The following is a 20458-nucleotide window of genomic DNA, read 5'->3' as shown; positions in this document are numbered from 1 at the left end:
GGCTCTCCATTGCTCACACCTAGCAGGGCCATGCGGTAGCGCAGGAGGAGGCCCAAGTCCCCGCCCTGTAAAGCTAGGGAGATCAGATTTCCTGAGCTGAATACAGGACACCTGATCAAATCCCTCCTATTCATGCAAGTTCCATGGCTGCCAATCAGAACTGGGCAGTACAAACGTTCAAACTAACATGAAGTTGACTGAGCGGGTTTAAAAAAAGTCACCCCCAGGGGCAGGGCCCTGCTAGGTGGGAGCCTGCCCACAAGGGCTCTGTTGGAGCAGGGAGTAGTCAGCCTGCATGCTGCAGCTTCGCCCTGCCACCACCCTCGCAGGCACAGGCACACGCCACTGGTGGGAGGGCAGCTGGCAAGCAGCAAGACCTGCAGTACGGATCAAAAAGGGAGACACAAAATATGGGACAATTTGCCTATTTTTAAGAAAAGAGTCAGGGCACCGGCAGCAGGGCTTCGATACAGGGCTGTCCCTTTAACAACGGGATGTCTGGTCGCCCTATGTAAAGGGAGATCTGTGTAACTGAAGGACCTACCTGGGAACCAACCCAGCTGCATCTGCCTACTGAAGGTGCATAAGAACACAGGGGAGAGAACACCAGGGAGGTGGATGTGGGATAATTTACCCCCCAGACAGGCCTCACCATGGTCCCCAAGAGCCAGAGATTGGTGCAAACCCAGAAGCAAGATGTTATTGACTATTATCAACTGTGACAATGCTGAATAGTCGTGTGATCTATCGGATCTGCTTTGGATACGGTCTCCCGCAATAATTCTTGCCAGCAAGTTAAGGAAGTCTGAATTGGATAAATTGGAAGGCAGATAGAAAGCTGACTAGACTTTGGTTTGACCAAACTGCCCAGAGTCCAGGTCTCCCAGCCATGCTCCTGTGTGCTACTTAAAACTGCACCCCACTTTTGTCCTACTGGTTCCTGAACCGGCTGTAGTCTGCTATCATTGTATCCTGTTAGGTTTGTGTCACTCCACCCTGTTGCCACAATACTGCCACACAGCTCTTACAGACTGACAGCTGCCCCTTTGAGCCCTATACAAAGCCAAACTAGAAGTTCCTAGAATGCCTGGCAGTGGGTATCTACAAAACCAGTGAGTCCTGTGTCACCTGTGCATCTGACAAAGTGGCTTTTACCCACCAGAGCTTAGGCCCAAATCAATCGGTTAGCCTTCTAGGTGCCACAGGTCTGCTCAGTGCTTTGCCTGTATAAGTGACTATGTGCCAACTCCGATTTAACTCCTACAGAGGTTCTGAGTACAGTGTGCGCATGTCCCTGTGCTGAGCAGACACCATGTCACAGTAACTCAGACACGTCAGGGTGACTGACTCACCAGCACACAGATTCCAGCTGACATGACCTTCCAACATCTTACAGCCCCTTATAGCAGCTCAGCGCCAGTTTGATGAAGGTGGGGACCAGCCCTTCCACAAAGGTTCCTCCTTCCTCAGAAGGCACCTCAGCACCTGACAAACCCCTCTTGGCGCACAGATCCTGGAGTGCTCTGTCTAGCTGGACCTGTGCACATTCTCAAAGAGCAACGAATGAGGCCCAAGAGCTAAACCTTCCACTGAGCAAATTCCATTTAGGTTCAAGGACATGTCCCCTAACCCACCCAGTGCGGGTGGCTCTCCGTACCTGCTGGTACCAGAGACCACCCAGGTGTCTCAATATCATCTACCTGCACAGCCAGCAAGCCTGTCATCACGAGACTCTCATGGTCACCATGTCCCCAGCTGGGGGACGGGGTTGGGGAGAGAACACACCAGTCTTGCAGTGCCTCATTCTTCTGGAATTCTTGCAATGTACCTCATTCCCCACAGAGCTTCACAGGTGCCAGGCATACCAGCTGATGCAGCTATGAAGCCCTGGGCAGAAAGGTTTCCGGAGCTAAGAGAACAGCTTTTTGCCACAACAGAGGGGCATCAGTTTCTAACCCTGCCTTTCAGAGATTGCGGCAACTAGAAAAGCCAAGAGCAAGCTCGTCTCATATGGCCAGTCTGAGGGCTCATCGCCTGATAGCGCTCACATGGAGTCCCGCGTCGGAATGCTCCCAAGGCCGGTGCCCATTTCTCTATGGCATTTGGCTCCTAGGACTCTACCAATGCGCCCAGGAGACACTAGCATAGCCAAGATCACCATAACTTGGTGAGGACTAGTTAGAGGCCAGGCCTCCAGACCGTCCTTTCCCCAAACCAGTCTGGTCCCATTCACACAAGAAATGCATTTCCGGATAGAGTTGTCTGGACAGGCTCATTGACTCCGCTGGCTAAGCTGCGCCTCTCCTCTGATCCCGGAGCTGGCTGGTTTCTCTAGCAGACCTGCTCTGAGTTAGAGGCCACCTCTGGCCTGGCCTGGGCAGGAGTCAGCCTGGAGGCTCAATGTCCCTTCAGCCCTTGGGATCTATGAGAAACTAGAAGTGGCCCAAGGGTGCTTCAAGAAGCCTGTTCTTTTCCGCACGTGCAAGAGAGATTCATTGGCCATGCAGCGCTTTCTAGGCCACTGCGGGACTAGAATGACGATTTCTCAGCCCTCTGCCACATCCTGTGTGAGAATCGTTATGAAGGGTCACAGGTTCTTCCCTTTTAGGGAAGTTTCTCCCGGAGAGATGCTCTGTACATGCTTCAGACTGAGCTGTCAAAGCGAACTAAGCTAAAATGGACAAAGACAACCTGGACAGCACGAGGGGTGAGCCAGAGACTCCTTTAGCCTGGGTGAGGAACTAACACTCTTGGATCATCTTTGCACTATGTTTCCCACCTACAAGGCTGGATTCCACAATGAATAGCCTGGGACGGCTGTCAATGGGTCTGCTCTCTGTCCTGCCGCAACACACTACGGGTTGGACCTCCTTGGTCCAGCACACTCAGGACCTGTCCCTGAATGGAGGGATTTTTCCAGACCAGAGGATGTCATTTCAGGGCCTCTACCCCCACAGCACCCCCGACACCCCTCTCCCTGCTTCCTGGCTCTCCCCACAGCTCAGCTCAGCTGTGTACCAGCTTCCCGCCCCTTCCCAGCCCAGCTGAGCTGGCATCCTAGCTGTGCCTTGTTTTAAAGGAGGATATTGATATAAGAAGCATCACAGAAAGTTGGTGGAATGAGGACAATCAAGGGGACACAGTCATACCAAGGTGCAAAATCTATCAGAAGGACAGAACAATTTGGCGGGGGAGTGGTACTATACATGAAAGAAAATGTAGAATCAAATGAAGTAAAAATCTTAAATGAGCCAAAATGTTCCACAGAATCTCTATAGATAGTAATTCCATGCTCCAGTAAGAAGAATATAGCTGTAGGGATATATTATTGACCACCTCGTCAGGACAGTAATAGTGACTATGAAATGCTAAAGGAGATTAGAGAGGCTGGAAAAAATAATCCCAACTATACACACAATATAATGGGGACTAAATTTGGCTACAATTGCATATTGGAGATACTGTGAATAATTCTCTGGAAACACCCAGGCTACGTCTACACTGGCACCTTTTTCCGGAAATGCTTAAAACGGAACAGTTTTCCGTTATAAGTATTTCCGGAAAAAGAGCGTTTACATTGGCAGGATGCTTTTCCGGAAAAGCCCTTTTTCTGGAAAAGCGTCCGTGGCCAATGTAGACGTGCTTTTCCGGAAAAAAGCCCCGATCGTCATTTTCGCGATCGGGGCTTTTTTGCGGAAAAGACTACTGGGCTGTCTACACTGGCCCTTTTCTGGAACAGTTTTCCGGAAAAAGGACATTTGCCCGAACGGGAGCAGCATAGTTTTTCCGGAAAAGCAGCTGATTTCTTACAGTAGATCGTCAGTGCTTTTCCCGAAATTCAAGGGGCCAGTGTAGACAGCTCGCAGCTTATTCCGGAAAAGCAGCTGCTTTTCCGGAATAAGTGGCCCAGTGTAGAGACAGCCCCACTGTGCAGCGGCAGTCAACAAAGCAAATAGAATGTTAGGAATCATTAAAAAGGGATAGAGAAGACGACAAGAATCTCTTAATGCCTCGATATAAAACACCCACATCTTGAATACAGTGTACAGATGTGGTCACCTCATCTCAAAAAAGATGCATTGGAAAAGGTTTAGAAAAAGGCAATAAAAATGATTAGGGGTTTGGAACAGGCCCCATATGAAAAGAAATTAAAAAGACTTGGCTGTTTCAGCTTAGAAAAGAGAAAACCAGTGCTTTTTTGGTGACTGTACTGCCCGGTACTCAGTACCAGCACCTCCAGTCAGAGCTCAACAACTTTTCCCCTGGAGTACCAGTATCTTTTCTTTTTTGTTTTTTTTACAAAAAAGTACTGGGGAAGACTAAGGGGGGATATGCTAGAGGTCTATAAAATCATGACCCGTGTAGAAGAAGTGAATAAGGAAAAGTATTATATAGTAACTCATTTAACACAGATAAGTTTCAGAAAACGATTGTGTTAAGTGAAAACGTGTTACGCGGGGTCAATTTTGCCACTAAAAATAATGGAAAAGGAGGGGGTTGCGTTTCAAGAGTACGTGCGCTCGAGGCTCCAGCCTGCACTTGCTAGCAGCTGGCTGATGAGCGCAGGCAGCTGCCTGGGGACCGGGACATAAGGTTGGGGGGGAAAGGGGACTGGGTTACAGCAGGGAGGGGGGTGTTTGGCTCTGGGAAAGGGAAGGGGAGGAGTATTGGGTTGGGAGTATGCCTCTGTGACGGGTCTGCTGGGACCCGCATTGTGTCCAGTGATGGGGGGGTCGGCGGGGAACGGCGCAGCAAGCAGCAAACCCTCCACCGCTTTTCAGGGAGGCAGGGGAAGCCCTGCATGGCCACCAGCAACAGGCCAGCTGGGGAAACTTATTTCAGGGACAGTCATGTTATTCAAAAAACGTTCCCTAAAAAAATCGTGCTATTGCGAAAACATGGTAAGTGGGCAAATGTTAAACGAGTAATTACTGTACTTATTCCCACAATATAAGAACTAGGGGTCACCAAATGAAATTAATAAGCAGTAGGTTTAAAACAAACAAAAGGAAGTTTTTCTTTACTCGGCGCACAACCTGTGGAACGCCTCACCAGAAGATGTTGTGAAGACCAGGACTTTAACAGGGTTGAAAAAAAGAGCTAGATAGATTCACAGAGGTTAGGTCCATCAATGGTTATTAGCCAAGATGGGTAGGAATGGTATTCTTAGCCTCTGTTTCTCTGGAAATGGATGACCAGAGAGGCATCACATGAGGATTACCTGTTGTGTTCCCTCCCTCTGGGGTACCTAGCATTGGCCACTGTCGGCAGACAGGATACTGGGTTAGACAGACCTTTGGTCTGACCCAGTCTGGTCATTCTTATATTGAGGTATCAGGAAGAGAGATTTTGGCACAGACCGATAAGCTTAACAACAAGAAGTCACCAGGCCCAGGTGGTACCACCCAAGGGTTCTGAAGAAACTCAAGTATGAAATTGCAGAATTAACTGTAATTTGCAACCTTTCATTTAAATCAGCCTCTATATCAGACTGCTGGCAGACAGCAAATGGAACCCTTTTTTTAAAAAGGTTCCTAAGGCCATACTGGTAATTACAGACCAAAAAACCTTAGGAAAGAACAGATTCATGAAAGAAGGGGAAGCAGGTGGGATACAGCATCTCTCAAAGAACCATTATGAGGTAAAGTAACCATTTCTTCGAGTGCTTGCAGGTGATTCCCAAGGAGGATACCCATGGAGGAGGGCTTGGAACCTAGCGGGAAATGGACTGCACGCTGCCCTGCCAATGGCCACGTCGTGTCTAGCCTGCTGAGTGATTAGCAAAAGTATGAACCAATGACCAGGCAGCTGCCCTACAGATGTCCAGAATTGGTACCTGTGCTAGGAAGGCTGTAGAGGAGGCCTGGGCTCTGATAGGAGGAGCCCATTTTTCCACTGCTCCTTAATACATGCCATGATCTACAAGGACAGGCGCTGGGACGACTCTGGGAGGCCCTTCATCCTATCCACTATGGCTATGAAAAGGCTTTGTCCTGTCTAAAAAAACCACAGGCGCTCTTCTTACATCCAATGAGCGCAGAATCATAGAACCCTAGAACTGGAAGGGACCACAATGGTCTGAGGTCAACAGGATGAAGTTTAACAAGGACGAATGCAAAGTGCTCCACTTAGGAAGGAACAATCAGTTTCACGCATATAGAATGGGAAGCGACTGTCTAGGAAGGAGTACGGCAGAAAGAGATCTAGGGGTCAGAGTGAACCACAAGCTAAATGTGAGTCAACAGTGTGACGCTGTTGCAAAAAAAAGCAAACCTGATTCTGGGATGCATTAACAGGAGTGTTATGAACAAGACACGAGAAGTTATTCTTCCTCTCCAGTCTCTGCTGATTAGGCTTCAATTGGACTATTGTGTCAATTTCTGGGAACCACATTTCAAGAAAGATGTAGATTAATTGGAGAAGGTCCAGAGAAGAGCAACAAGAATGACGAAAGGTCTAGAGAACATGAGCTATGAGGGAAGACTGAAAGAACTGGGCTTGTTTAGTTTGGAAAAGAGAAGATTGAGAGGGGACATGATAGCGGTTTTCAAGTATCAAAAGGGTTTTACAAGGAGGAGAGAAAAATTGTTCTTCCTGGCATCTGGGGATAGAACAAGCAGCAATGGGCTGGAAGTGCAGCAAGGGAGGTTTAGGTTGGACATTAGGAAAAAGCTCCTACCTGTCAGGGTGGTTAAACACTGGAATAAGGTGCCTGGGGAGGCTGTAGAATGTCCATCTCTGGAGATCTCAGAGCATGTTCCAATGCTGATATGCAGCGCCCACATACCTTGCATGCGTAAGTCGGCCAGGCGGACTCCCCATCCCATGTCAGATGTGTCCGTCACTAACTACACTTAGGGCTGCTGCAGGGCAAAAGGGATTCCCCCGCACGTCCCTTTTCTGCAGCCACCAATCCAGGGTAGGCAGGACCTCCAGTGGGTTGGTCACCAGGACATCGACCTGATCGTGGGCTGGCCTGAAGGCCCTCGCCAACCAGGCCTGGAAAGGGTTCAGGCACAGCCTGGCATACTGCACTACGTACATACAAGCCGCCATATGGCTCAGAAGCCTCATGCTGTTTCTTGCCGTGGTCAGAGATGCGGCCTGGAGCCTCAGAACGATGCCCCTCATTGCCACAAACCTGGTGGTTAGCAGAGACGCCCGACCTGTCGTGGCATCCAGCCTCACTCCCACAAACTCTATAACCTGCGCAGGGTCAAGGGTTGATTTATCCTTATTCAACATGAGCCCTAGGCAGGAGAAGGGTTCTTGAAACAGGGCTATGTGGGCCACCGCTTGGCTCTTGGATCAAACCCAATGAGCCAGTCGCCCAGGGAAAGGGAAGTCCTGCACTTCTCTCCTCCTTAGGAAGGCAGCCACTGCCGCCATGCATTTGGTAAATACCCTGGGGGCTGCTGACAGGCCAAATGGGAGGACCGTAATCTGGTAGTGGCCAGAGCAAACTGTAAAATGGAGGAACCTTCTGTGGGAAGGGATGACAGAGATGAGAAAATACGCGTCCAAGTCAAGGGTGGAGTACTAGTCCCCTAGATCAAGCGAGGGAATGATGGAGGCTAGGGTCACCACCCTGAACCTTGACTTCCTTATGCAGGCATTGAGCTCTCTGAGGTTTAGGATGGAGTGAACGGCCCCCCCTTGCACTTTGGGATGAGGAAATACTGGAAGCAGAACCCTTTCCCCTGAAATTCTCGCGGAACCACTTCTACCGCACCCAGCGCAAGCAGCGGGTGAACCTGCTGATGGAGTTGCTCGTGAGAGGGGTCCCTGAAGAGGGACGGGGAAGGGGGGTGGGAAGGACAGGAACAAGACAGAGTACACGCCACTATCTCGAGGACCCAGTGGTCCATGGTGATCGAAAGGGCCCAGTTTGTTCATGAAGGGATGATCTAGGATCAGGTGTGGTAGTCTGCCCCCAGGCATAATTTCAAAATCCTGACCTTAGGCCCGGTGACTTATTAGGGGGCCCCTGCGTCTGACTGGACGCCAACCTCGAACGTCTATGGTTGGCCCTATCATTGCCTCTGTTCTTCTCTTCCTATTGCCCTCCTGCCTGGGGCCCTGCTGGAACTGCCTCCATAGCCTGAAGGCCTTGGGTATCCACACCCCGGCCCCTCAACGTCACACCCTTAACCTTAGGCCACGAAGCTTATTGTCAGTTTGCTCTGAAAAGAGCCCCGACCCTTCAAAGGGCAAGGTCTGCAGGGTCAATGGACTTCTGGTGGAATACCAGACACCTGCAGGCACAAACTGCAATGCATCACTATACCCGTGGCCATTGATCTCGCCACTGAGTCAGCAGCGTCCAAGGCCACCTGGAGGACCATGCAAGACACCACTCTGCCTTCACCACAGGCACCCTGAACTCCTGCTGGGACTCCTTAGAAAGTTGGTCCTTAAACATCTCTAGTGACACCAGGAGTTACAGGTGTATCTGCCAACCATTGCCTGTTGCAAGCTGCAAGCCTGTGGTGACGTAAGCCTTCCCCTCCCCAAGAGGTCGAGCTTTTTTGGTTCTTTGCTCTTGGGGGTAGGCCCAGGCTGGCCCTGCCTCTCCCTCCGGCATGTGGCCTGCACCACAACCACGCCAGGGGGTGCATGGGCAAACAGGTGTTCATGCCCAGCCTGAGGAACAAAGTACCACCTCTCCACCTCTTTTTGTGTAGGTGGAATGGACTCTAGCATCTGCCACAAGCTTAGTAATTTTGGCCACCGTTTTATTCAGCAGCAAGGCAATTCTAGGTGGGGCATCCGCCGTTAGAATGTCCACCATCAGGTCAGTCTCCTCTGGTACCTCCTCAGCCAGTACCCCCAGGTTTGCTGCCAACCTCCAAAGGAGCTCCTGGTGGGTGTGCATGTCCATGGTCGGCATGACTGGAAACGGGCCCACCAACACCTTATCGGGGGAAGAGGATGATGATTCCCTGGGCAATACAGTCTCCTCGGGAGGAGGTGGGGAGGGGAAGAAGGGGTCTTTGAGGAGACTGCGGTCAGACTTGGCTCTCAGGGACTGGCTGGTGTACAGGCACTGGAGCTCCTGCCATTCCCAACAGGCTAACCCTGGGCTCCAAAGTCAGTGCCCAGGTAAGGGGTGTAGCTGACGGGGGTCCCTTTATGCCCTGAGTACAGGGAGGCCGAAACCGATCCTGGCACACGCTGCCTTTGGGCCTGGTGATGTGTCCAGGGGGTCCAAAAAGGCCACTGTGTTTGTGGTTGCCACTGAGGCAGCCACACCGGTGGTAACGGAATGACGTGCCTAGAAAGGCAAATCGAACTGGACTGGTTCCGTGAGTGGGACCGGTGCGGAGAACGGAATCACCGAGATCCAGAAGATTGGTGTGAGAAAGCCCTCAAAATCATGGATTCTGACTCCGAAGAGTAATCCAACGCTGACCATGGTGGTGCCATGGATGAGATCGGATCATGGGACCTGCTATGGTGCACCAGCACCGCAGGTTTCCCCCGGTGCGATACCCTGGGTGCCGGCATAATGCGTACGGCCCGGTTCTGGAGGGGGCTGAGGGCACGGTGCTATAGGTGCTGGGTGGTTAATATCCTGCGCAGTACCCTGATCCCTGCACCAGCTGGAGCGGGTCTGTTGTGGGGCTTGGTGCCAGGCCTGCGCCCCAGGCCGATGGTAAACGCCTTGGTGCTGGAGGCTTCAATGCCTCTAGCCTCTCACGACAGGGCTGTGCGTGGGGGCCTGCCTCTCGCAGTGCCAAGGCCGGCGGAGATGTGAGCTCAATGAGCTCATGGGCCACCGCAAACGTGTCCAGGACTGATGGTTCACGGACCTCATGCTGAGAGGTCCTGGACCTCCGGACTGCTTGGCTGTGTGGAGCTAAACCTGCACCTACGCAGCACGGGAGCAACATTGTGTTTGGGTGGGCCGTTTGTGGACGCACCCCATGCTCCCACCTCGACACAATCTCCCTCTTTGCACCTTCTGGGTTGTCCTTGCTGCCAGGGACTGGCACTGGCGCCGCAGTGTCAATGAACGGTCAGGCTTCACTGCGCACCTCGGCGCAGCCCCCACATCACGCACCGATGCTGGTGCACTCCTCACTGACAGCGTGGGGCCTGATGGCGCAGGTTGGAGCGCTGACTCCATCAGCAACAGTTCTAGCCTAGAGTCGCGCTTGAGTTTCGTTCTAGGCTTGAACGACCTGCAGATTCTGCATGAGTCAGTGAGATGTCCTTCACCTAGGCACCTAAAACACTCGTCCTGTGGGTCTCTGCAGGACATGGGCTTTTGGAACCATGCACAGCGCTGGCGTTCTCCCTAAGGTGGAAGCAGGGGTGCGAAACAACAATTCTAATGTAAACAACCAAACAACTACTCTAAGGAGAACCATTTACACAACGATTTACTAGAACTAAGGGCACAACTGCAAATAACAAGCAAAGCGCTCCAGCAACCCTGGGGAGGGGGGGTAAGAAAGAACTTGGGGTGGGGGGCCAGCAGGGGTATAGATGGGCCGATATGCCAGTGTCACTCCAGGGTTCTCCCCAGATGGCCCACTGGATACTACTCAGGGTAAAAACCTTCCGGGACTCGTGCACACGGTGCGCACACACCTAGGTAGAATGAACATAAGCAAGAACTCGAAGAACTTGAACTTTCAGAAAGCCCTTCAACAAGGGCTCTTACCAAAGGCTTTGAAGCAAACAAAGCAGTCATGGAATAAGAGGTAAGGTGCCCTTAGATCAGTAACTGGTTAAGAGACAGAAATAATTGGTCAGTTTTAAAATGGGCAGAGGTAAGTAGCAGGATCCCTGAAGGACCTACCTTATGATCTAGAAAAGAGTGAACACGGAGTGAGGTGGCAACACTTGCAGACACTACAAAACTACTCCAGAGAGTTAGGTCCAACCTAGACTGAAAAGCGTTACAAAGGGATCTCATAAAACCGGGTGACTGAGCAGCATTGGTCTCACAAATGTTTGACTCCCACACACTTTTGGGTGCGTGTCACAAGTAGATTATTTCCTGCTCCGCAACAGCACTCTCTTTATGCCACCAGAACAAGCTGCTTCTAATCCCCTCGAACCAGGCCTTGAGCCTAGAGCCAAGACCTAGGCTGGGTTGGCATCCTGCGAGGGGAGATGGGAGACAGTCTAGTGTGACTGGTTGACAAGCACTGAGCTGAGTGAAGAAAGAAAACTACATTTCTCATTTCTGACAGGTCCCAGAATCACCTTGGCTGCGCCTATCTTGACCAGTACCCTGGCTAGCCGGGGAAACGCACACAACAGGAGAAAAGCAGCGATAGGCAACCTAGGCTAGTGAGTGGCCCTCCAGCTCACTGGCCCGTAAGATTGTCATAACCAAGACGGTCTTGTGGGATAGGGGAATTTTGCTAAGCAGACCTAGAATTTGCAGGGGGTGCCAACTGAAGCATAGCAGCACCTTGATTGGATGCAGAGGGAGCACCCGGCTCTCCCAGTCAATGCTGTGTGCAGTCAGCACACACCTCGCTCCAGGCGCATGTCACTTTAGCAATACCAGCAGAAAATACAGTGGAATCTGGCAACCCCGCACGTGAGCAACAGCAAACAAAATGTCTTTAGGCCACCACTTGGAACCCAATGGGCTGGAGGGGCCCATGGGCCACAGGCTGCTCACTACTGGGTAAAGGTGTACCCCAGGGAGTGGTGACCCCTCTTGAACACAACTGGGAGCATTCTTCTTTTGAACGAAGGAGACTATCTGTAGGAAACCCCAACAGTGAAACACACTGAGTGGAGTGAGCTCCCTCTCCCAATCGTGAGCTTGGGAGAAGTGTCTGCTGAGGACGGCCACGGCGGCGTTTTGTATGCCTGAAAGGTAAGCTGGTGGGCTAGTGATCTGGTTTCACGTGCACCACCTCCAAAGCTGGACTGCTTTGGTGGAGAGGGAAAGCAATCTTCTCCCCGCTTGACAATTTACGTAAGACACCTAGGACATGTTGTCCATCACACTCTTTATATATTTGCCTCTGATCAGTGGGAGGAAATGGATACAGGCATGTCTGCTTGCTCTCAGACCCAGCCAGTCCATGAGGGGGGATTCGAGAGAAGACCATCCTACACTGAACAGAGTGAGCGTCTAGGTGGGCTCCCTATCCCCGTAGGGTTGCAGCTGTTCTTACCAAGGTTGATGTTTGAACACAGGGATCCCCTGTGCAAACACAGAGGGTTGTTCGTTCAACATGCAGGCATGGAGAAGAACCTATTTAAGCTGTGTCTGCTTGGCGAGTCAACAGTTCTGAGCCACCCTGGAAGCAGGGGGATCTCTCGCATGATTTACTGTCAAGATGTCAGCTGCTGGGGGACAATTTCTGGCCAATGGCTGAGGGTGACACACTGTATTGACTATATTGGCTAGAGGTATGAACCTGTGGAAAGGAGGAATGCTCTGCCGTTACTGCACTGAGATAAGCTCCTGCAAAAACCAGATGTTTGCTGGGGTTAAGGTGTGTAACTCAGAAATAGGTCTACGGCAGTGCTCCCTAGAAGGCGAGTGCTTTGGTGGCCACCCAGGAGAGATTCAATCTGATCAGCAGAGCCACCACAGAACCCACATCCAGCAGCATGTTTCTCTACTGGTGGTGCACATCTGCACATGATTTGGTGCACATCATTTATTCTGCATATGGATGGGAAAAGTTAGAGGGAACATTGGTCTGAGTGGCCAAAGTTCTGTTGAAGGAATCCCTTTGAGCAGGCTGCCAGCAAAGTGTGGGAAAATCAGAACTTCTTGTTTGTGGAGATGAGTCATCACCCCAGAAGACTTCTGAGAACACTGATGAGACACGGACCAGGAGCGCCAGGCGCTGAAAATACTCTTGCCTCCGAGAAGCACAGGCCCCTTTGACAGGGAAGGGTTGCGAAACGGAAGTAAGTGCCCTGACCACTGAGGGCTGAGAACAAGGCCTCTTGGCCCATGACTGAATTAGTGCTGGGAGTACGGCCATTTTGAACCACTGGAAATCTGTCGAGCAATATTGGCCTAGAGGAGGCCAGGACTAACCACAGGTTCAAAAGTAACTAGGCAGGTTAATGCAGGCCCATTAGTGAGTATTAGCCAGAGTGGGCAGGGCTGGTGTCCCTAGTCTGTTTGCCAGAAGCTGGGCTGTCTGTAGGGGGCACGAGGCGATGCCCTCCTCCACCCACAGCCTCCCCTGCTTCGCCACCACTGTACCCCCTCCCCCGAGAGGCAATCTAGCGAATTACCAGGGCCGTGTGGACCAGAATGGCAGCAGGGCTTGGGGCCCCCACCCTCACCCTGGCGGCAGGAGCTGTGGGATGCAAAGCAAGGCAGCAGCCTGCTCCACTCCTCTCCCAGCCAGGTCACTCCTCAGGTGCCAAGAAACAGAGCAGAGCCAGGGTGAAGCAGTGCGACCTAGCTGGGAGATGGGCGACAGAGCAGAGTAGGCCACTGCGTTGCCACAGTGAGTGCAGGGGCACTGACTCCTGCTGCCACCCAGGCTCTCCCGGGCAGGACTGCAATGGCAGCAGGGGATGGACCACTGGATGATTACTGGTCTGGTACTCTCTATGGGGCTTCTGGCACTGGTCACTGTTGGCAGACAGGATACTGGGCAAGATGGGCATGGCTGCAGAGAGCAGCTTAAGGATGTAGCTGACAGAGAAGAGCCTTGCCATGGGCACTCAGTACATTCCCTGGGGTACGGTAAGATGGAGATGGCTAGGGCTTGTGCCGAAAGTGTTCACCGACTTGTGGGAGCCAGCCTGACCTGACAGAGCAGAGGCTGGGCTGCCGGTCAGAGGAGCTACGCTATTAGTCCTACTTCCTCACCAGCCCCTGGGACACCACTCCACATCCCCTGCCTGGATCATTCCAGGCACACAGAACAATGGCTGCCCTGTGTAATCCTGGGAAGACCAGGACAACCCGGAGCAGCCAAAGACTGCCTCTTCCTCCAGTCTCTCCGCCGCAGCAGCCAGGCTTTTGGGACCATCCCCACGCAATGAACCCGCCCCCACCAGAGCTGAGCAGGGGAGCCTCACATGCTCAGCACTAAGCTCTTGGAGGTAGGGCCTGTCTTTGTCCAGCACCTGGCCTGGAGGGGCTGGGGCTCCCAGGGATGACAGCAATAGATCACAAAGTGCTGGAGAGCCCTTGCTGTCCACTGGAGTGACGGGAGGAGAACTCACATCATCTTGACTCCCTCGCGGTCCGTGTGGTTGATCTCTGCCAGTACTGCATTCATGTCCATGTTTTTGGTCATTTCTTCTAGCGCGTTCTCAGGAATCATGTCTGCACAGAAGAGGGAAGAGGCGTCATCCAAGCTGCTCAACCCCTGCCACATTTGCCTGGGGGGGCTGCTGGAAGTCCCTGGACACAGCTCTTGCTCCCACAGCAGGCAGGGCACCACCCAGGGGAGCAGGAGAAAGACTCAAGTGGTACAGCCACCCCCAGCCTGGCAGGACTGCAGTGAATTCCAGACACAGCTGCCTGCTTCCCAGCACTGGGGGGCTGTGAAGTGATGTCCTGAAAGCCCAGAGCAAGGTGCACCCTGGATCTCATACTCACGCTGGTGTCCAACAATGCAGTGAGCGGCCAGCAACTTCATGGAGGGCACCTCGAACAGAGCTTGGTGGAAGAGGAGTTCCCGAGCAGTGGGGCGTTTCCCAGGGTCCAACTCCAGGCACTTCTGAATGAACTCCTGCAAGGCAACAAGCCACACAGACTAGGAAGGCACAGCCCACAGAGCCAAAGAGGGGTGCTGCTGCCAGGGGCCAAGGCTGGTCCCTGCATGTCAACAAGCATATTCCTAACACTGCCTTGCACTCACCCTCTGCAAGGGGTCCTCCAGCAGCTGGATGGCGCTGTTAATAGCCTCCTGGGGCACATAGGAGGACTCACCGTTACCCTGGATCTCCAGCACCGCCATCTGCCAGCAGAAAGTAAGGTCAGGCAAGCCCAGGTGGCCTAATGACTCGATCCGAGCTCAGTCTGAATAAGTTACTCCCAGAATTTTTTTTGGGGGGGGGGGGGGGAAGAGGGGGAGAGATGTGTCATGTGATCAGACAATTGGTGCTTCTTGTAAAGTCCCAGCCCCAGGAGGCACGTGATCAGAGGTAGAGGGAGAATCTGCCTTTTTTATATATATATAGAAAAACTCTTGAGCAACCTTCATGGCTGTAGGGACAAGCTTGAACCAAGGACGCTAGCAGACCCGATGGCTCAGCACCCGCTGTTCTTTTAAATCATGACTTTCAAGTCCAGGTCAGGGTTAGCTGGGTCTCACTCATGGCTTCTGTGTTCTTGGGGTTGGCAATACTGGATCCATGTTGTAGGAGAAGGTCACACCCTGCAGGCCCTCAGGGCCCAACCGGACGGCTGCCGTACCTCTGCCAATACAACTGCTGCTCCCACTGAGGCCCAGAGCCAGTTGGAAAGGCTACTTGCCCAGTACTCTCAGTGGTAGCTAAGAAAGTGCCATTAGCAGTGTTGCTACCCACAAGAGGGAACCTCAAAGCTCCGGTAAGGCTCCTCCCATGCTTCCAACTGCAGCCCGCCACCCCGACGGGACTGCTGTGGTAATGGCTAGCTAGCGCCTGGAAAAAGGGTTGGAACGAGGGCGTTGCAAGCACCTGCGCCGCACTCGGCAGAGCGAATGAGTCCAAACAATGCTCACCTGGCACCACCCAAGACTCTGTTCAGAGTGTCACGGGGACCCGAATAGGAGAGAAGAATGAGAGTGGAGCAAATGGGGGAAGAGAAACTATGGGCTGCGCTATTCTGGGATCATGCGAAGGAAATGGGCCTTGGGGGATTCCCTTGTGCAAAGGCGAACAGGCCCTGCCTTGCTCCAGAGACCGACTGGCTGTTTGCCAAGGACCAGACTGGGAAGGCTGTCTGGCCATCATCACTGGACCCAGACTAACATTCACCGGCTCCTGCTCCAGCGAGTATCTCCAGCCCACACCGAGCTGGTGGGATGAAGCAGCACATTCACCTCTGCCCAGCCTGGGCAGAAACAGGAATGGAGCCGGACACTCCCAAACCAGCCCCAGGGTGTCACAGGCCAGGTGTAGAGCGAGAGGCCAGGACCAGGGCTGACCTGCTAGTCCAGAACATCTGCCTATGCTTGACCAAGGTCCTTGCCTCCCAAGATGGACAAAGTGCCACACTCCCCAAGCCCTTTTGAAGCATTCCTGCTTGTCTGTTCTGTCAAAGGCAGCAGCTCACAATGTAGCCACAGTAACTCCCCCTCCTCCCGGCAGGCTGCTGCTCACAATGAGTAGCCAGCACCTTAGCTAAAAAGGAGCTCTGATTTGCATAACAATTCCACTTCAAAACGCAGGTCCCTCAGCAGTGGAGCTTGGGCTGAAGCGAGGCTGGGGGACAGAGCACAGCTGCAGCCTGAGTTGGAGAGGGAGCGAGGGCAGACCTGGGTCTGGAGGTGAAGCCTGACTGAGGGATGGGTAGGGCTGGTGAGGGGAGTGAGGCTTGGGGTGGAGCTGGCCTGGGGTCATGGTGCTCCCTCCTGCCCCATCATGCACTCTCCCCCTCCATTCGGGGACCACCGTTCTAACGTTTGCCACAGAACTAAGCATACAGGGCTCAGCACTCAAAATGCCAAAGCGGGTTTTCACCCGTCACTGTTGTGCAGCAACAGGGTCACGTTCACACCTTACTCTCTGGTCTCATTTATGCCATCAAAGTAACTCAACAGCATTCCCTGGGGAGGCCACCTCGGCCATCTCCAATAGCACGTTGGCATCCTAGACAATGGGCCTCCAAGCATTTGATCTTTCCTCTGTCGAGAGAGCACAGCACTGAAGCCCTGACACAGAAGGACAATAAAACAAGAGCCCCTCTGCAGAGAACAAACCAGTTACCAACTGCTGCTTCTCTCAGACCACAGGACAAGCAAACTCCTCCCCGGAGACCCGGCTGCTCACTGAGAGGCACACAGACACTGGCTGGGCACTCGGGGACCATCCTGGACATCTTTCCTTTGATCTCCTGTGGAAGCAAGCAACAGCCTGCCAACCACTGCACAGGCTTTTGCAGCGTCCAATTCTTTCTATGCCTGCCCTGGAGCCTCTGTATCCCAGGCTGGGGAGAATACTATTGCACTGGACCCAGCGGACGCCGTCATGCCTTTCCTCACCTCGTGGCCTCTCCTGCTTCTGGGCAAGACTGTCTGCTTTTCTGCTCTAGAGCAGTTATTTGCCCTTGTGTCCCAGGATTGATTTGCTTGATCCCCGGGCTCCGGTTTTAAAAAGCTTTATGTCCAAATTACTGGATCATTGTCAATGCTTCATGCATTGAGCTATGTATACTTCCCATAGAGCCCTGAAGAGATGGGCAACCGGCCAGGTCAGCGGAGAATCCCTCATCATCACAGACCACTAGGAGGGCGGTGAAGCACTGGGATGGGTTCCCTAGGGAGGGGGTGGAGTCTCCATCCCTAGAGGTGTTTACGTCTTGGCTTGACAAAGCCCTGGCTGGGTTGATTGAGTTGGGCTGGTCCTGCCTTGGGCAGGGGGCTGGACTCGATGACTCCTGAGGTCTTTTCCAGCTCTAGGATTCTATGAAACGCAAGGAGGTTAAGATACCAGACCAGATTTTGCTTCACAGGTTATTGTGGTGTTAGTCTGAGATGTAGTGGGGACTATATTCACCAGTTGCTGTATGTGATTCCTATGGTCATGTGCTGCTTGGGGGTGACTGCATGTGGGGGACGGGGGCGGAGGGGTGCCCAGCGGGAGATGGGATCTCTGGGGGAGAACTCCTGAGGGAAGGCACATAGGGAATGGCCCAGGCTGTCCTGCCACCTGATCCTAGGGAGAAGATGCAACCAGTGATAGTCAGGTAACACCCAGGGCCCAGAAAGCAGGACAAAGGAGGGGGTGGAGCTGCCTAGACAGCTGGAACCAGTTGCTGAGTATGTGATTTAGTTTTGTGATAGAAATGTAGCCGTGTTAGTCTGGTGTAGTCCTGTATTTTGATTTAGTTTTGACTCTCTCAGGGAGAGGGGAGTCTAGCTGGCTTGGGGGGCCAAGCAGGGGCCTAGAGCCCTCACTCAGGGTGCCCCTCTCCCCAAGCTGGGCTGTACTAACTGCTCCTGGTTCCTGTAACAAGTCTGAGCTATGCTGTGTCCCTGCCAGCTGATAGTTACCTCTGGCTGTGGATGGGGTGTGACTCCCCCACACTGACAGTCTGAGCCCCACCAGCCCTCCACATTTCCTACTGTTAGGCCACAGCAGCTTACATAAAGGATTGCAGAGTCCTCTACCTGGTCTCTCTCTTGGAACTGGTCAGAGGATATTTTTTCCTGCTGAACTCCTAATGTCTTGGCTCAGACCCGGTTAACTCAAGGGCATAGGAATGGACAGGCCAAAGCAGAGCAGGGGGTCCATCTACCCCCATCTCCTGACACCAAGAGTAACCAGCATCAGCTGCTTCAGAGTGAGGGGAAAGCCACCACAAAGGGGCTGTTAGAGGATAAGTGACAGAGCCAATTCTGTCTGGTCTCAGGCAGCTGGTTTATGCCCTGAAGCAGTAAGCTTTGTATTTCAGATTCTCCATATAAACGTCCCTTCCTCCTTTGACCCCTACTAAACTCCTGGCCTCAGTATCTTGCAGCAGTAAGTTCCTCAAGTCACTTCTTACATTTAGAGCAGGAAGTGCCACTCAAAGATGACCAGCACAGAAGACAGATACTAATGGAGAGGGACCAGCCAGCCCAAAGCCTTGTCTAGCATGTTAGTGCTAGGAGGCAAGGAGGGAGGGGTGGGCGGAGAGCATGGAACTTGGTCAGAAATAGTCACTCTGTTACTGAGGGACTGGGAAACTGAGTAACTTCAACAGAAAGGATTCTTGTTTCACTTCGACATCCCTCGCCACACCCAGAGCACGTCCCCAGCCCTCCACCTTCCCACTCACCTCCAGTGCACACATGCCAAAGGAGTAGATGTCCACGGCAGTAGTGACATTGGCAACTTCTGTAACAAAGGAACAAGGCTCCACAGTCAATTCAACACCTTATAGCACTGGGAGTCCCCACAGCAGACACTGAGATCCTGCAACCTCCCCTCCCCACCGCTGTTCCAGGGACAAGGGATCCCAATGGCTCCAGATCAGGGCCACACAGTCTAGGGGGAAACAGCAATAGCTACGCTTAGCTGCATCTTCTCCCAAGATATGCAGGAAATAGCCACCCACAGACCAGCCTACCAGCAAAACACAATGCAGCCAGACCACACCTGAGGCCTGCTGGCACTGTGCTGCTTTACTGTACCTCCATACTCTGGGGCAAAGAAGTGCAGGTTCTTCTGCTCCTCACGACATGTCTTCACATGGTTATTGATGGTGTCCGGTGCCACTGGAAGAGAGTCACAGATGTTTAAATGTAGCAAACCTCACCAGCTGGGCCCCAGGCTGCTGGAGGAAGGCACAGCTATCCACAATGAGCAGGGCCACTGGAAAGTTTCTCCACCCGGTTTCGTAACTCTCACACTCACTTAGGAGACCTAGCATTGGACTCAAACAGCAACTGTGGCTCCCTGGCTCTGCAAAAGGAGGAGCAGCTAAGCTCAGAACCACAGCATCCAGTGTGAGCACCTTGGCTGCAGAGGCACTGAGTTCCAGACCAGACAGCTTGGCAATCAAGCAAGTTGTTCCATGGTCAGCAAGGGCACTAGTGCAGATGGGGGTCTCCCTGTGCAGAGAAGAGACACAGCCAGCTCAACACCTCTGCAGGACTACCTATGGATCATCTCTGTGCGAGGCCTCTACCCGGAGCACTCAGCCGATGAGCAGCAGCAAGATGGAACCAAATCCAAGAGTGAGGGCAAGCAGAATGAGAATGTGGGGCTTTCGGGGGGAAGCTCCTAGGACACTCACTTCACTAGAGGGCTGTGGACAAGTTTCCAAACAGGCTAAGCATTAGCCCCACAAGTTGGGGGGAAAGGGAAAAAAATCAAGGTGGTAGAGAACACAAGGGTCATCCCTCCTTCCTCGTACTCACAGCCATTCCCGCACCAACGTGCTCCCAGCCCTACATCATGATCAGCCGATGGGGCATGCACACCCTCCCCACACACAATCCTACCAAGCAGCAACACTTCAGTGTTCTCCCCAAGGTTACTCTGGGGAAAAAGCTGAACCACTGCACAGAAGCATCGTTTACAACAATTCCTGGAGCAGCTGGTTCTGGAACCCACAAAGGGAGAAGCTGTTCTTGATTTAGTCCTAAATGGAGCGCAGGATCAGATCTAAGAGGTAAATGTAAGTGGGCCACTAGGAAATAGCAACCATAATGTAATAAAATGTAACACCCCTGTGATGGGAAAAGCCCCTCAGCAGCCTGACACTGTGGCATTTAATTTCAGAACTACACAAATATGAGGAGGTTAGACAAACAAATTAAAAGGTACAGGGGCAAAAGTCAAATCCCTGCAAGCTGCATGAAAACTT

General features: G+C 52.6%; 1 protein-coding gene across 2 annotated transcripts in view; it reads right to left on the bottom strand.

Annotated features, from left to right (window-relative positions):
- NRBP1 (nuclear receptor binding protein 1) overlaps positions 1-20458 on the bottom strand; it is a 78163-nt gene that overhangs the window by 2409 nt on the left and 55296 nt on the right. For both annotated transcript variants that reach the window (XM_075916280.1, XM_075916281.1), the window contains exons 8-12: positions 19281-19364; positions 18926-18984; positions 14820-14918; positions 14558-14690; positions 14179-14281 (exon numbers count right to left, since the gene is read on the bottom strand). In XM_075916280.1, coding sequence (XP_075772395.1) covers positions 14179-14281; positions 14558-14690; positions 14820-14918; positions 18926-18984; positions 19281-19364 — 478 coding nt within the window. The remainder of the gene's footprint in view (positions 1-14178; positions 14282-14557; positions 14691-14819; positions 14919-18925; positions 18985-19280; positions 19365-20458) is intronic.

Source organism: Pelodiscus sinensis, unplaced genomic scaffold (genome assembly GCF_049634645.1).
Source record: "Pelodiscus sinensis isolate JC-2024 unplaced genomic scaffold, ASM4963464v1 ctg80, whole genome shotgun sequence".
Taxonomy (NCBI): domain Eukaryota; kingdom Metazoa; phylum Chordata; order Testudines; family Trionychidae; genus Pelodiscus; species Pelodiscus sinensis.
Note: the sequence above shows the minus strand (reverse complement) of the source record. Positions and strands in the feature narration are given on the sequence as shown.